We start from the raw sequence: 15,133 nt of genomic DNA, 5'->3' as shown, positions 1-15,133 counted from the left end.
GTAATCCATGGCTGGGAGATACCCCGGAAAATTATAACGGATATTCGATGTCCCCAGTCATAGTATACCGTCGCGAACCTAGCCGGGTAGATGATGTGACGATTCAACTGAGCAGTTAAAGTGAACGTGCCTTCTGCATAAATCCAGACACTCGACCAATATCTACGATGTTCGCTTCACTTTCCATTGCAATGACCAAATTATCCAACATCTGCACAAGAAGTCTCAACATCAAGGATGATGGTAAGAAACAAAGCAAACGCGACTCACATCTTCAACCTTATCAATTGCCATCCCCGTACACAAGGCGACAATTTTTCGACACATATATTCTTTCTCAGCACTCATCCCACGCAAACTCTTCAGTCGCTCTTCCATAAGTTCTTCCACTCTCACGTGCCACATCTTCATTCTCCGTAGCTTGATTAACGTTTCGACGTCGTTACCCATAGGTATCGGGAGATCTTGATCGGCGTCGGAAGATGGATTTTGTGGTATATCGAATTGCTCACTGCTCCTTGACTTGCCGGCCAAAGATGAGGCAGCCCCTCTATATCGAAATGCCGGCGATGTGGCAGTTGACAGCGTCGACATTGGATTTGTAGACGCATCTAGAGGCATGGCTTCGTCATCATCATCCGCGGAGGCGTCCGCATCGATATCCTCTTCCATCGGCCGACCCGGTCTTTGTGCTTCCTTGGAAATCTCTTTATCCGGCTTATCACTCTTATTGAAGCTCGTTGTACCACTTCTCCCAGTCCAATCCCACGTATCTTCTTCTTCAATTGCCTTTTCGAGATTTTTCACGCGCTGTGCTACCAGGTCAAGTTCCGTACAACGCGCTTGCCAAGATTGTATTTGCTTTCTTTGCTCTGAAAGCTCACGCGTTGCAGCTCGAAGATGTGCTTGTGTAACGTCGAGAGCATCTTGTTTGACTTTGATCTCGGCTTGGAAATCGGTTGCAAGTGATTGGACCATGGCAGTCATATCTTCCGAAAGAAATCACAAGTTTAGTTGGATGCAAGTGATAATATAACAATCATACCAGCTATGACATCCTGGGATTTCTGTATGGGCGCTGGAGCTGCGGGGCGAAGCATCTGTACAATATCTTCTGCCTTATGTCCAACAGACAGTTCCTATAGAAGAAAATTAAACAGACGATGTTTCTCCGGGAATCATATACATTTACCTCACTCTCAACGCCAAAATCCCCCGGTCTCAGCCCCAGTTTATTCGACAACGTCTTGTTCGCACCCACGTCAACCAAAGTCCTCACGAGTGTACGGCTGCCAACACGAGCTGCTATATTGAGCGCAGTATCCCCGTGCTCATCTTGGAGATCGACGATACATCCAAAGTCACCCATCATTTCTTTCGCAATCCAGTAGAAGATCTGGTCAAGATAATATCGTGCCACCATAGCGCGTCCTTTGACTCCTGCCAGCGAAACAATGTGATGTAAGACGCTCTTCCGTGAAGTGTCAACGGTGAGAATTGATTGATGAAGACCAGTTTGCAATATTGTGGGTAGTGATTGAGCGTTGTACGAATGTGTCGAAAGCATTGTACGCATGAGTGGTGTTTCTCCTAAATGATTACCTCGATGAACATCAGCGCCATGGGATAGAAGCGCCTGTACAGTAGACACGCGTGATAGCGACGAAGCAAGGTGCAAAGCATTATGACCCTGTTCGTCCAGTATCGTATCGACATCGATAGTTCTTCCATTGTTGGATGGAGTAGGGGTAGTGCCTCCGTGAATACCGTTTGTAGGGAAGGAAGCAATTTCACGCAACAAATTTAGGACCGCGACTGGATCATCACCTTGGTATATAGAAGCAATGACTGCGGCGCGTCGGGTATCTTTGAGGGGCGCGGAAAGGTCGAGGTTGCGCGGGTAGGTAGGCTTAGTCGCAAAACGAGGTATATGTTCTCGTTCAGAAGTAGTCGTAGGCGTAGCAGGCGGAGCACCCCCGCTTGATGCGCTTGCGGGCCTAGGGTTAGACGGAGTAATGGCGGTTGCTGCTCGAGTAAAGGAAGAAATAGATTCTGGAGGTGCAGATTCCTTGCGAGGCCGCTTAGCAGGTGACGGTCCGTCATCACTGGCCGCAGCGCCATTTGTTTGTGCTCCAGTAGATGGCGGTCGAGTGCCATCACTCATCGGCACGTCAACGGGTGGAGCAGGAGTCGTAGACTCTGGATCAGACCGTGGTCTTTTCAGAGTATTTAGGGGTGGAGGAGTGGCTGACGCGGGAGAAAACGGAGAATGAGATTGACCTGGAGCTGGAGAGACTTGGGTGAATCGGCTTGAACCGTGAGCTGCGGAAGTAGATGGAGTGAAAAGTCCTTGAGCCCGGCCTTGATTTAAGAGACGAAGAGCAGAGCCAGGCATTATAGGAGGAGGAGCAAGAACGCCAGGTAAATAGCTTCCGCTGAGACTGCCATACGAGGATGAGGCGGAAAGGGGGCGGGGTGTGACTCCGGCAAGATTAGGAGCAGTCATCGGTAATGCCGAAAGCGAACTGGTGCTTGGTGTAAAGTCAAATAACGGTGCTAGCAGCGGTAATACGCCATACTGCAAAGCAATATCGCGCCCTCTGTCAATAGGAATCCTTGTATACACACTCTGAGCAGTCGGTCCTTGGGTGAGAAATCACAGGGCTCACCATGTTCCTTGGTATTTACCATAACCACCTTGAACGATTTCGTGTTTGCCAGGCAAGATTTCCTTCTCTAAAATCTTTGTCCTTCTGCCTTTATCAATCCCCGCAACCTTGAGGATCTGGGTCGCGTTTACATATGAATCGCCGCGTCGACGCATGACAGCGATCCCTCTGATCATGCACTCATAAACCTATTTACGTTCAAGAAAAATAATCGGAACAGAGCAAGATGTTACCTGTACAGAGGAGTATACGGCATTGTATATCCTGACTGGAGGTTGGTTGGCGTTGGCCGCTGGACGAGCAGGCTGCATGGTGTACAGAGCACAAGGGCGCGTGTTATTGATGCCGAAAAGAGCGCGTTCTGTGATAAGAAGCGGAGTTTGAAATGACTTCAACACCTGAATTTCTTTTCTCTTTACTTCCAACACGGTGACCTGACGGTGACACGGAATTTTCCTCCAATATGGCGGAGCTAACATATGACACGCTTATGGACGATGGTAACTATCTCGGCTCTGAGAGAGCGAGGATGGAGAACCAGGTCATACTGAACGAGTTGGAGCGTAAAAAAAAGGCGCGTAATATAGCCGTGCCCACAGACGATAATCGTGTCAGGGCACGGCTCAGAGAAATTGGGGAACCTATTACACTGTTTGGTGAACGAGTGCGTCTCATTTTGCTGTCTTCATAACTTATACTGATACTTAAGTAGCCCGCAGATCGACGGGATCGTCTAATATATGTCCTTTCCCAAATCAAACACGCTCGCGGCGACGATGGCATGCAAGTCGATGAATCTTCAGACGAAAGTGAAGACGAAGAAGAGGCTCGTGTATCATCCGCTTGTTTCTGAATCCGGACTGACCAACTCAAACAGGAATCCGAATTCTATACCCCGGGCTCTCTTGAGCTTCTTGAAGCGCGAAGGAAGATTGCCGAATATTCACTCCCCAGGTTAACATTCATCCTACAAATAGGCTTCGAATAGGCAAGGTGCTTACCACTCTTTTTCTGTTTGCTTCCATAACAGAGCTCAAAAACGGGTCGCTCAGCAGCTCATAGATAGTAAAATGGAATTAGGTCGAATAGTCGATATACGGAAAAAGGTTTTTGGGGAAGTTAAAGTAAGTTCTATACTATGCTGACGAGAATCACATCACTAAGCTCCTTTGAAGAAATTCGCTATTCTTGGCTCACAAATTGGCGACGAACGACCTATCTCCCAAGTCAGATTCTCGCCCAACAACGAGATCTTAGTTACGGGTAGTTGGTCAGGAACAGTCAAACTATGGAATGTGCCTGCTTGTACACCAGTACGCTCACTTCGAGGTAAGTCTTCTGTCTCATCTTCATCTTTTTTTCTGAGAACAATTCAAGGGCATAGCGATCGTGTGGGGGGAGTTGCGTGGCATCCACAAGCAACATTAAATCAGAGCCCCGATTCCGTCAACCTTGTGAGTGGTGCTGCAGACTGTAATCTGCATCTGTGGTCTCTGAACAGGTAGGCATCGTCTTCACCTCCCTCGACCCAAACTCATAATCCTATGTAGCGAATCACCTCTGTCCGTTCTTAAAGGTCATCAAGAACGTGTTTGCAGAGTAGCATTTCACCCGTCAGGAGACTACGTCGCCAGTGCGAGTTACGATACTTCGTGGCGTTTATGGGATGTTGCCACCTCCCAAGAGCTTCTTCTACAAGAAGGACATTCTAGGGAGGTCTACTCTATCGAATTTCAAAACGATGGCGCGTTGGTTGCCTCAGGGTACGATCCCTTGTCCGGCTGCTCGGGTTTGGTCAATCTGATTTTTCCGCCAACAGGGGCCTTGATGCTATTGGCCGTGTATGGGATCTCCGTACAGGTCGAACCGCAATGGTCCTAGATGGACATGTACAAGGCATTTATAGCGTTGCATTTTCCCCTAATGGGTTCGGATGGTTTAATTCGCCGTGAATGTTCTTACTCACGCAAACATTTTGTCATTTCTCCATCTTTTTAGATACCAAATTGCCACTGGTGCAGGCGACGACACGATCCGAATTTGGGATATGCGATCATTAAAATCGCTATACACTATTCCGGGCCACACTTCGAACATCTCCGACGTCCGGTTCTTCCAAGCCAACGATTTGTTCTTCAAGAAACCCCAGACTCCCGAACCCACCTCCCCCGACGTCAATGGAGACACAGGAGCAAATGAATCCGCGGTCTCCTCCCGGTCGGACACACCCAAACTCGACAAACCGGAGGCTGGGTCACCGACATTCACCCCCGAAGAAGAATGGTCTTATCGTTCAGGATTGTTCTTTGCCTCTGGAGGCTATGACGGCTATGTGAAATTATGGAGTGCTGATGATTGGCAGCTTCTGCGTACGCTCACGACGGATTCGGGTAAAGTCATGTCGGTGGATATTTCAAGCAATGGGCATATGATTGCTGCTGGGACCTATAATAGGAATTACCAGCTGTATAGTGATTTGGAGTAGTTTCGTCAAGATATGACGGAGATATCCCCAGTCAACGACGAAGGTACAACCAAGGTATGCATGCTCAAGATGGCTTTCAACAGAAATATTTGCTCTCACACTTGTTTTTACTTATTATTTTTGTCGTGCTAATTTACTGTTTCATGTGTACCTGGTTGTCTATCAGTGCAATGGGATTTTCTCAATCTAGCGAAATCTCATAATTCATGATTCGTTATACGTTACAGACTTGGCTCTCATAGATTGTAAATGAACCAAGCACTACGATCCCCTAGTCCAGATTTTTCATGCTCCCGTGTCAAAGTCCTCCTGATTTCCGCTTTCTTCTTGTTCTGGTTCCACAGGTAAAAGAGATTCACACCTCCGAATAAAGCCATCACTGCACTGAAAACTAGTAATGTTATTGTGGCGGAGGTGTATTCAGGTGCAGGACTAAGTGAGCCTAGAAGCCACGTAGCAAGAATGCCGCCAGAATTGGTCATGATGAAGCCAATTGCAATCGCGGTTGCACGGCGTGTCTGCGGAGCTGCGTTGTTTGAACTCCAGGCGGAGAGTGTAGGCGCAGTAGTGTATGTTCCAGGTATTGAGAAGAAGAGAGATCCATATTGAACATGATGCGATTTTGAGCCTAGTCCAATATCAAAATCAGGAAGGTTAAATCGTACCACAGCCTCTAAAACGCACCTAGGAACATGGCAAAACCAATGACACAGAAGATAGAGGAGACGATGACAACGATTCCACGACATCGGTAGCGATCAGAAAGCCAAGATGAAATCATTGCAACGACAAATCCCACTGCGAAGGGTGGTACACTCATCAACTGTGCTCTTGCTGCAGTAAATCCCAGCCCTTGGATAATTGATGGAGAAAAGCTGCGGCAAAATCATAGGTTAATCAAATGATCTCGAGAAAGGTGGGGACCCACTATGCCAATGAATATAGCACAACACCATCGAGGAAAAATGCGATAGCTAGGAACCAAACCTGGGGAAGCTTGGTAGCCTCTACAACTTCTTTCCAGGTAAACCTTTCTTCGTCCTTCTGCGTATTGTCTTCCAATAATTTTGCATTCACGTAGCTCTTTTCTTCGGCATTGAAGAACCACGCCGTATCGACAGATCGCGGAAGGGTGAAATAAGAAGATGCACCGAACAAGACTGTGAACAAGCCTTCGAGGATGAAAATCCAAGCCCAACCTGGGCGATTTCCGATACCATCCATGTTAATGATACCGAACGCCAGTATGCCGGAAAAGGCACCGGAAAGTGAGGCAGCAGAGAAGAACATGGAAACTCTAATTTGACGTAGGTGTCAGTAACAGGCAGGATGAACGAAATCCAGGAATGATCACCGTAAGTTCATTTTGTATCGAGGATAAAAGTACGAGAGGTAGAGCACGAGTCCCGGAAAAACGCCGCCCTCAAGCAAACCGAGAAAAAATCGACACGCGAGAAGACCCGAATATGTCTTGACGACACCTTGGAGTGTAGTCACAACACCCCAGAGGGTCAACATCGTCGGAAGCATTAAATTGGGTCCTACAGCCTGATTGCAACAGTTGAGCTAAACATTCGCATGACATTAGGAATACAGACTCCTCACCTTGAGCATGAGGTTTGAGGGTAGTTCAGCGACAATATATGGTACGTAGGTGACAGTCAACGCAATACTGTACTCCTTGTTACTCATTTTGAGGTCTGTTTGCAAACCTGCAACCCGAGCATTGGCTACGTTTGTCCGATCCTAATGACAAATGTGAATACTGTGTAACAAAACTCTACCAATGAAAGAAATCTTACCAGAAAAGATAAAAGGTAGAACATGGCGACAACGGGCACAACATACATATCGATCTTGCGCCAAACTCTCTTCTCCATGACACGGTCCTCAATAACGCGGTCACCAGAGCTGATAGATTTTGATGAGCTGACATCTTTAGAAGTCTCGCTGTCGTCGAGCATAGCTATTAAGATTGGGAGGGACAACGCTGGGGGAAGAAAGAACTTCACCTGGATGCTGAATCTCTTGTTGATTTATGGGTGAAACGATTCCCAGGGAAAATTTACGACTCGGATGATGAACCTTGCGGTCGGTTTGATTCGTTGTGACAGAAGCATACGTGACAGGAGTGAAAGCTAACGAGAGAAACGGTTCCTTGATCATATTGGATACACAGTCCAAGGATATCCGTAGTCTACAGTGTCACTGGCAGTAAGTAGTAGAAAGATAATTATTCTCACGAGGCCAAGCTGAACTTTGCAAAACGTTTCAGTGAACCTTACAAGGTTACATCCCATCAAAATATTGATTGCTCGTGCTGCTTCGTGCTGAGGGCTTGCGGTAAGACTGCCAGTAGAGCATGTGTAATTTCCCAGTGTGGCAGATCTGATTGATCCCTGATTTCCTGGTCACCAGTGAACCGGCAAGCCTTTTCTCCTTCGCCTCCGTTCTCTCACCTTCTCCGATCATAATTACTTCAAAATTCATTGTACCTCAAATTATAAGCGATAGTATGCATCTCGATGAGAGCCCCTGGTATTATCAATAAAATTGCTGCGAAATCTCTTTGACCAAAGCGATGTTCAAGTTCTCGGCGTCTGTTTCAAGACCTGGGAACTCCTGAGAAGGAAGAAATCCGGAAAAAAGAGAACCGGAAATGGGAGGTGGGTGACTCTGGCCAGAATCACTTCAAATAAATATGTTACTTCCTATCCAATAAATCTCCAGAGCACAAAAAAAGCACCAATATACTAACGAGAGTGGCAGGCACGAAAGTGTCAGAAGTAATGATGATGTTGCCCGAAGTACCTTTTACAGTTCAACATCCAACAGTCAAATAGAGTTACTGAGCCGACACATTTCCTGATTCGATATTATCCTCAGTTCTTTCAACAAACTTTGGGTAGTAATCAGTGGAGATTGAAACGAGCCGATTCCAGGCCACGGACCTTGTTAACAGTAATTTCCAACTCAGGATGATTTTCGTGATAGGAAGAGTCTTGATCATGGGCTGCCTCGACTGTCTTGGCGCTTTCAAGCTCGTATACGTCGCTGGTGCCACTCTCAAGCTGTAGAGAGAATACGCTCGCTGCATGAGACATTGAGGATCTTTGATGAAATTATACAACGTACACTATGTAGATTGTTGGCGAACTTCACAATAGTACTGCTGGAAGTCTAAAATAACCTTATAGTCACCGCCCAATTGTGTATATTCAATGACAATTACCTGTCTTCTGTTATCTTTTTGACTAGCGGAATCAACCACATTGATGAACATACCAGAGGTGGAGGTCTGGTTTCTGTTAACAAGTGCTGAGCGAGCGTTCAAAGTGGACATCAAGCAATTAGTGTAGAGTTTCGCCAAAGCGAGATCCCAAGTGAAGTTGCTGAAATACGCTATTCAGTACTTTTGTGAGGCGGAGGTGAAATTCATCTGAGAGCACTTACATGGCAGTGTGCTAAAGTTGAAGATCGAACATCGAACATCGTTAGCAAATTCTTCGAACAAGGCTGAGAGCGCACACGGACAGGTAAAGCCATGAAGCAAGCAACATCACCTATAGCACATATCGCACTGTTCACGGGAAAGGGGTAAGCTACCGATGCACAGCGATTAAATGATCGTTAGGCGCACGTTATCATCCCCGTTTGAACGGTCACTTTACAAAGAACGGTTAATTAAGTTCACTAAGAATATCGTAGAGATTTACTTCTGATGAGCTTGTCTATCATAGTATTGGTTGCGCCAAAGCCAGTCTTGCGTTTGGACTGCAAGAACCAGAATCCAGCTATATGTTCAAGCACCATTATGTTGTGAGAACATACCAGACTTCGAACCAAGGTGATTGTAATGATAATATCTGCCACACAGGACGGAAGGAACCATAAAAGAGCCGACCAGTGCAGCTCAGGCTTCTTGATAAAGAGTTTGAGAATCGCGACTTTGATTCCAGTTATGAAGCCCCCAGCTGTATAATTGCCTGTATCAGCCAGGTATTTGGATTAAAACTATTTACCTTACTAGCAGATGTTAACGCCAAAACTACAATAAATCCTGGTATTATATACGACTTGGTGATCTTGGAGATCCGCCACGCGAAGAAACATTGGATGGGCATCGATACAAGCACCTGGATAGATACGAGTCAGACATACTTTGCTGGTTCAGGGAAATGGGTTGAACATACAACGACAATGGGCTCTTTCAGTTGGAGGTCAAGGTGAATTCAATCGGAAGCGCGGAAGCAAGAAGAATCTGAGAAAACACACCTGTCATGAAAACTGGTATCGAAGTTAGCAGTGCAGTTTACTTCCTCAATGATCACATACGAGTAGGGAAGTTTGCCACAGCTTTCTCGGTCCCTAGAATGATGAACTTTCAGTTCGGCAGAGAATAAAAAACAGAGCAAATAAATGTACCATATTCTGTAATTAATGGCTGGTACATTATGACCATATCGAACACTGTGTTTGCGGTTTCCACTACGAGTAGGTATGCCACCTAGCACCAGCAATTAGCAATAATTCTCCATCTTCAGGATATCCGCTCACCAAGAATTTAATCCAGAGCGCATCGCTGTACGCATGACCAGAGTGTGAGGAGGTTGCCCTTAGATTCGAACCGGAAAGAGGACTCACGCCTTGTAGTTTTGAAAGTAAAAATGCATCTATGAGAGGGGGGATTACTTTTAACTGGATACTGAACATAGACTTCGATGCACTTGATTGAGCAGGACCTAGTTGAAGGTTATCCAGAATTGTAATTTCGCTGCGCATACACGGGAAGAAAATGACTGACACCAAACAAAATCATGTTGAAGTAGACTCCGATGAGCATTGGACCAAACCTATAAACCGCATGAGCTTGTGCGATCAGTAATGTTTACGAAGATGAGCGCACACTAGCTCTACATGGAAGACAGGAGCTGTGGAGTCTGCCATAGCGAAGAGGATAATGATTTCGTGAACTGAAGTGATGCTAAGGGCACTTCGAGTCCGAGTCCGAGCAAGGCTTTTTGAGGAGTATCTACAGCCGCCCTATGATCGAAACCTAAATAGTTGAAGGATTTCGACGGTCGCATACCTGTTCAAATTCAGGAACATGAATGGGGATTCTAGCTGGAGCGTTGGCAAGCGAGTAAGTCTCTGCAGTTGAATACCATGTACTGGATGAGCCGGCTCATTATAAGCTTGTCACATGTACCTGTAATCATCAGGAATGCCACAGCCCAGACTTCTGTTCATGCGTATGGTCTTCTAATTATTCTGATCCTTTTCATAAGTTCATCTCGTGAGCTTCCGCGATTGTTTAATACTGGAGGTGTTGAGATACTTTTTGCCTTCGCGGTGCCTGGGTTGATCTATTCAGTGTATCGACCTCTTTGTTGTTTGAGCTCGAAAGTTTAACTAGAATCTCAAAGTTGATACAGCAAATATCCTCCGACTCCGAGATGACCTCGAGTGTCAAGAACGAAGCCCGGAAGATGGCACAGGAATGGTCCGAGGTCCAAGCTACCTATTCGGAAAAGTTGTTATTTGGTTCCTCAGGACTTGGTGGGAGAGTGGGAATAAACAACAGTTCACAAGCTCGGAGCACTACCTTGAATCCCTACTTGACGGTGAAACTTGTTTCGTATGGATGTTTCCACAAAGGTTATGAATTAGTCCATAGGCAGTTGGAAAGATGTGGTTCATGCGCTCAGAGGGCGACGTTAAGAGGTATAGCGATGAACGAAGCAATGATATGAAAGCTAGCAGATCATTGTTGCCACAGGCAGATGGAGAACTCAGAATGTCCTAGAGTGTTATAGACTGGCAAAGCAAATGCGAAAGCTTCTTCTCTTGCCAGGTCACCCAGATAGTTTCCGAGAGTGACGAGATAGAGTTTCTGAGTTCCTGAATATTTGATAGAACTTATTCCATTTATTTTAGATCGAAATGGAGACGTTACTGGCTGATCGTCATCAGGCTTTTGGCATACTTGAGATTGTTCATCGCGCATATCGCAATAGTAGATGAGTGGAATGACGGGAGGAAGACATGATATGTGGGAGGAAGCGAGCAAGCCGCAAGAGAAGATTCGCCGGTACGGCAATCAAGCCGGCAGTTTTTGACGAGCTGCCGCGAGCGGCGAACTAAGCTCAGAGCTGATCGATTTTGGATCGATTACCATGAGCTACGTTCACTATTCGGAGTCATATAAATTCCACCTTGAAAGGTACCTAGCACACAAAATATGGTTGCAGTAGACTACCCAAGCCCTGTCAAGTTTTCCTCTCGCCTGAAAGACGGACGCGCATTAGCTGAAGATGTCTGGTCCATCTACAAGTAACTACCACTCACACAACATTTAAAAAATCATTATTCAATGAAAAACTTTACAGCGTCGCCAATCTTCCTGCGGACTGTATCAACCTCGGACAAGGATATATGAATTTTGCCCCGCCGGAATGGGTCAGAAAAGCTGCTGAGGAGGCCTTAGGCGTCGTGGCTGCAAACCATTACTCTCACCCAAAAGGCCGTATACGTCTCCGGCAAGCCATCAAGAAAGTTTATGACCCCCAGCTGCACCGTGATTTGGACGTTGAGAAGGAAATTCTCGTAACGAGCGGCGCTAATGAAGGTGGAAACTTTGTCCAACTCTCCAACATTCGATTGAAATTGATAATATTCTAGGTCAATACTCAGTGTTTACCGCTTTCCTGGAACAAGGGGATGAAGTCATAATGTTTGAGCCTTTTTTCGACCAGTACTTGGCTTCAGTCACGTTCAACGGTGGCGTTCCCATATACGTTCCTCTGCACCCTCCCCCCAACGCCTCTGGGAAGTTCTCAAGTGATGAATGGAAGATAGATCCCAAGGAACTTAGGTGATTACGAGCTGCTTCAGCTGGTTTTCTCTAACACATGGTATTAGAGCCGCTATCACCCCGCGTACGAAAATGATCATCGTCAACACACCGCACAATCCTGTTGGAAAGGTCTTCACCAGGGCAGAATTAGAAATGATTGCCTCCCTTGCTAAGGAACACAATTTGTTGGTCATGGCAGATGAAGTGGTATGTGTTTGTGCGCTTCTATTCTTTGATAAATTCGGTAAACCATCAAATCTAGTACGACACTCTTGTGTTCGATGGAAAAGAACATGTCCGGATTGCAACTCTTCCAGGGATGTGGGACCGCACTGTAACGGTTGGGTCTGCAGGAAGTACGTCTCCAAATGATGCCGCGCTTTTTTCCCTATTTCCTCACTAGCACTTACTTGTAGAAAGCTTCGCTGCGACTGGCTGGCGTGTCGGTTGGCTTATCGGTCCAGAATATATCATCAGGCCGACGCTGGCAGCCTCGACGCGTATCGTCTTCTGCTCCAACTCTCCGTTACAAGAAGCCGCTGCTGCAGGGCTTGAACAAGTGCAAGAACGCAAATTCTTTCAGACTCAGACGGCAGAATATGCCGAACGACGAAAAGTCTTGACGGATTGCTTTGATACACTTGGGCTTCCGTACACCAATCCGGAAGGGAGTTACTTCATTCTTCTGGTGAGTTTTTACAGTTCTTACGCTGTCCTTATCTCAGGCGGTACTCTACAACTATCTAGGATATTTCTAGGGTAAAATTTCCTGATGACTATGCCTTCCCTCAGAGTGTTCTTGGAAGAGGTCGAGACTTCAAGTAAGTCTAGTGTCAGGTTGAATCGTTACAATACACTCAATATCTTATCTTTTTACAGAGCTTGTTGGTTCATCGCTCTCGAAGTTGGTGTTTCATCCATCCCAGTTAGTGAGGTGCGTTCCATTTTTTGCTGCCCTAACTTCACCTGTTGTGCTCAAGTCTCTTTGATGGTTTAGTTCTACTGCATAGAGCACGCCAACATAGGGGAGGTGTATGCCCGCTTCTCGTTTTGCAAAGATGTTGATACCCTCAGGCATGCTTCCGAACGTCTTCAAAACCTCAAGCAATACATTGTTTAGAATATTTGTTGCTTTCAGTGGTACATACATAGACAGTGCTTGTCGTGAGCGATCTTGTACATATATGACTCAGTAATCGCATATTAGCGAAACCACGAGCATCAGGTTCACAAAAAATCCTTGCGAAATCAAATGAGATTGCTAACCAAGAAAATAGTGTAATGTAGATGGTTCTATATATTTATGGCACATCGTTACGAATCGTGAACCGTCGTACCCCCAGTCGCGCCCGGCGTCGTTCGCATATCAATCAATGACTTTCGTTATTTCACCTGTCCATTCACCTCGTTCCGACGCGCTGGGAAGCGGAGACCATCCTCCTGCTTCAGACAAATCACTTCCACCTACATCTGATTCGGGAGCGATGGATGCAGGTGCAGACATAGGTGGGGCAGACATTATTGGTAGAGGAAGATTAGGCCGCGTATGAGATAATAACCCGAACTTTTTGCCAATGATATCCTGGAGTCCTTCTTGAATTCCGACATTATCATGGTTCCCTTCGAGCATCTTCACGAAAATCACTTCCCTGTCCCACGGAGCACCTCCACCGGGACGTCCAGCGGCCCAATATTCTGCACCCCTCACTGGTTCTCCGTTAACCAGACTTTCTCCTCCTCGGTCGACGAATTCTTCCATGACACCAAAGTTCGGTAGACGGGTGGTGGTAACGAGGTTTTCGCGTTGAGTCTTTCGAGCAGCTATTTGTGCGGTGAAGGCGGACCAGTCTTCTTTCGTTGTTGAGACAGGATCGGAGGGGATATCGACATTTGGTAATAAAGGCTCGAGGAAGGCGTTGAATAGGACTTCGGAGTGGGTGTATGGAATGTCCCAGTCATTTTCTGTACGACCGTGATGTGTTAGAAATCGGTAAGTTCAGAATAGACGGGATTTGACAATTACCTGCGTGTGCTATGAGGACTTTGCCCTTGATTTGCTGTGATTGAAGGAGGACATCAATAGAGTACAAAAAGCGACCAGATAGCATAATCAACGCACGGGTACGACACTCAGTGTGTCGAATTTGTGGATCAAGGCCCAGGTGATGAAATCTAGAATCCCCCATTCTGATTGAGAACATACTCTGTCGTGAGGGATAAAAACGGGGACTTACTGAACGCGTAAGGAATCATGGTCAATGGCTTCACCAGCGGTAAAGCGCCCATTACACTATACGTCTTGACCAGCTCCGTGATACTTGAGAACGGACTCAAGAGCACAATTCCTCTATACGCTAATTCCTCCTTCGACAACTGCGCAGCGAGCCTTGCGCCGACACCAGTACCAAGGCTGTGACCCATGATGATGATATCTTCCCCTTTCGCACCAGAGTTGATTAACCATTCATATGCGGCTCTAGCATCCCGAACGAGACCTTCCTCGCTGGGTGACCCAGTACTGTCTGCGAACCCACGATAATCGACAGCGAGGACGTTCGCGTTCAAACGAGACGAAAATGCGGTGTAGTGTTGAATACGGACTTTGAATGCGCGAGTGGCGGCATTACCATGGAAGAACAGGATTGTAGGACGGGCTCGAAGAGCATGTGCGATGTGAGATTTGGGCATTACATTGTGTGAGGGAAGAGCTTGGTAAACAGATTCTGAGAGAATGAACCACGCTCCTAATGTTTCGTTATCGACTGTTTGGATTTTGAAGTTGTACGTTTTATTTACTATGTATACGGAAGCATTTCATCATAAAATGATTCCGACAGCGCAAGGAATGAGTAACTCACATGCAAGTCCATATCTTTCTGGGGCATCAAAGTCTGCAAACCAAGGCAGACGAACGGCATTTAAATATAAAGTACTGTGATATACAGCAAGGTAAACTCGCGATTTGGAGGGAAAAGAATGAAAGACGCAACTGGCTTTGGAAGTATGGAACAGCAATGAGGCCTAATGCTAGAGCATATAAGCCTCCTGCAATCGTGAGGGCCGTTCTGGCTTTCGTCAATATTCCTGACCCAGCAATATCGGTAGACATGATCAAAGTAGAAG

General features: G+C 46.3%; 6 protein-coding genes across 6 annotated transcripts; 2 read left to right on the top strand and 4 right to left on the bottom strand.

Annotated features, from left to right (window-relative positions):
- Positions 1 to 115: 115 nt before the first annotated feature.
- On the bottom strand, positions 116 to 2,980 carry C8R40DRAFT_1163093 (uncharacterized protein; the record flags this gene model as incomplete). The annotated part of the gene is made up of 6 exons (XM_046230332.1): positions 116 to 211; positions 271 to 989; positions 1,046 to 1,139; positions 1,193 to 2,615; positions 2,670 to 2,857; positions 2,903 to 2,980. 6 exons carry the CDS (start codon positions 2,978 to 2,980, stop codon positions 116 to 118), a joined length of 2,598 nt encoding a protein of 865 aa, XP_046081718.1.
- Positions 2,958 to 5,272, top strand: C8R40DRAFT_634503 (U4/U6 snRNP-specific spliceosomal protein). The gene is made up of 9 exons (XM_046235720.1): positions 2,958 to 3,333; positions 3,382 to 3,495; positions 3,547 to 3,623; positions 3,700 to 3,793; positions 3,845 to 3,998; positions 4,047 to 4,170; positions 4,220 to 4,432; positions 4,489 to 4,596; positions 4,668 to 5,272. The coding sequence occupies exons 1-9, from the start codon at positions 3,133 to 3,135 to the stop codon at positions 5,152 to 5,154; spliced, it is 1,572 nt and encodes a 523-aa protein (XP_046081717.1). The 5' UTR covers positions 2,958 to 3,132; the 3' UTR covers positions 5,155 to 5,272.
- Positions 5,273 to 5,390: 118 nt separating this feature from the next.
- On the bottom strand, positions 5,391 to 7,034 carry C8R40DRAFT_1056440 (major facilitator superfamily domain-containing protein; the record flags this gene model as incomplete). Its single annotated transcript, XM_046225082.1, has 6 exons — positions 5,391 to 5,782; positions 5,839 to 6,029; positions 6,083 to 6,451; positions 6,509 to 6,702; positions 6,760 to 6,900; positions 6,957 to 7,034. The coding sequence occupies 6 exons, from the start codon at positions 7,032 to 7,034 to the stop codon at positions 5,391 to 5,393; spliced, it is 1,365 nt and encodes a 454-aa protein (XP_046081716.1).
- A 606-nt stretch (positions 7,035 to 7,640) lies between these two features.
- On the bottom strand, positions 7,641 to 10,334 carry C8R40DRAFT_634822 (uncharacterized protein). The gene is made up of 20 exons (XM_046235721.1): positions 10,061 to 10,334; positions 9,959 to 10,007; positions 9,882 to 9,896; positions 9,799 to 9,827; positions 9,712 to 9,736; positions 9,580 to 9,661; positions 9,490 to 9,522; positions 9,430 to 9,441; positions 9,348 to 9,361; positions 9,182 to 9,290; positions 8,986 to 9,128; positions 8,871 to 8,928; positions 8,795 to 8,819; positions 8,689 to 8,734; positions 8,608 to 8,618; positions 8,387 to 8,546; positions 8,290 to 8,334; positions 8,106 to 8,225; positions 7,913 to 8,053; positions 7,641 to 7,865 (listed from the first exon to the last, which is right to left on the bottom strand). Exons 1-19 carry the CDS (start codon positions 10,099 to 10,101, stop codon positions 8,000 to 8,002), a joined length of 1,071 nt encoding a protein of 356 aa, XP_046081715.1. The 5' UTR covers positions 10,102 to 10,334; the 3' UTR covers positions 7,641 to 7,865; positions 7,913 to 7,999.
- Positions 10,335 to 11,395: 1,061 nt separating this feature from the next.
- C8R40DRAFT_1175424 (pyridoxal phosphate-dependent transferase) lies at positions 11,396 to 13,130 on the top strand (the record flags this gene model as incomplete). The annotated part of the gene is made up of 9 exons (XM_046232326.1): positions 11,396 to 11,487; positions 11,544 to 11,782; positions 11,836 to 12,028; positions 12,076 to 12,217; positions 12,273 to 12,366; positions 12,427 to 12,698; positions 12,758 to 12,831; positions 12,890 to 12,944; positions 13,008 to 13,130. 9 exons carry the CDS (start codon positions 11,396 to 11,398, stop codon positions 13,128 to 13,130), a joined length of 1,284 nt encoding a protein of 427 aa, XP_046081714.1.
- A 246-nt stretch (positions 13,131 to 13,376) lies between these two features.
- C8R40DRAFT_1056372 (Alpha/Beta hydrolase protein) lies at positions 13,377 to 15,119 on the bottom strand (the record flags this gene model as incomplete). The annotated part of the gene is made up of 7 exons (XM_046225076.1): positions 13,377 to 13,654; positions 13,739 to 13,972; positions 14,034 to 14,067; positions 14,130 to 14,182; positions 14,245 to 14,805; positions 14,869 to 14,942; positions 15,001 to 15,119. The coding sequence occupies 7 exons, from the start codon at positions 15,117 to 15,119 to the stop codon at positions 13,377 to 13,379; spliced, it is 1,353 nt and encodes a 450-aa protein (XP_046081713.1).
- Between the last annotated feature and the right edge of the window lie 14 nt (positions 15,120 to 15,133).

Source organism: Lentinula edodes (assembly GCF_021015755.1).
Source record: "Lentinula edodes strain Le(Bin) 0899 ss11 chromosome Unknown C8R40scaffold_43, whole genome shotgun sequence".
Classification (NCBI taxonomy): Eukaryota; Fungi; Basidiomycota; class Agaricomycetes; order Agaricales; family Omphalotaceae; genus Lentinula; species Lentinula edodes.
The sequence above is the reverse complement of the archived record's forward strand: the minus strand, read 5'-3'. Positions and strand labels throughout refer to the sequence as shown.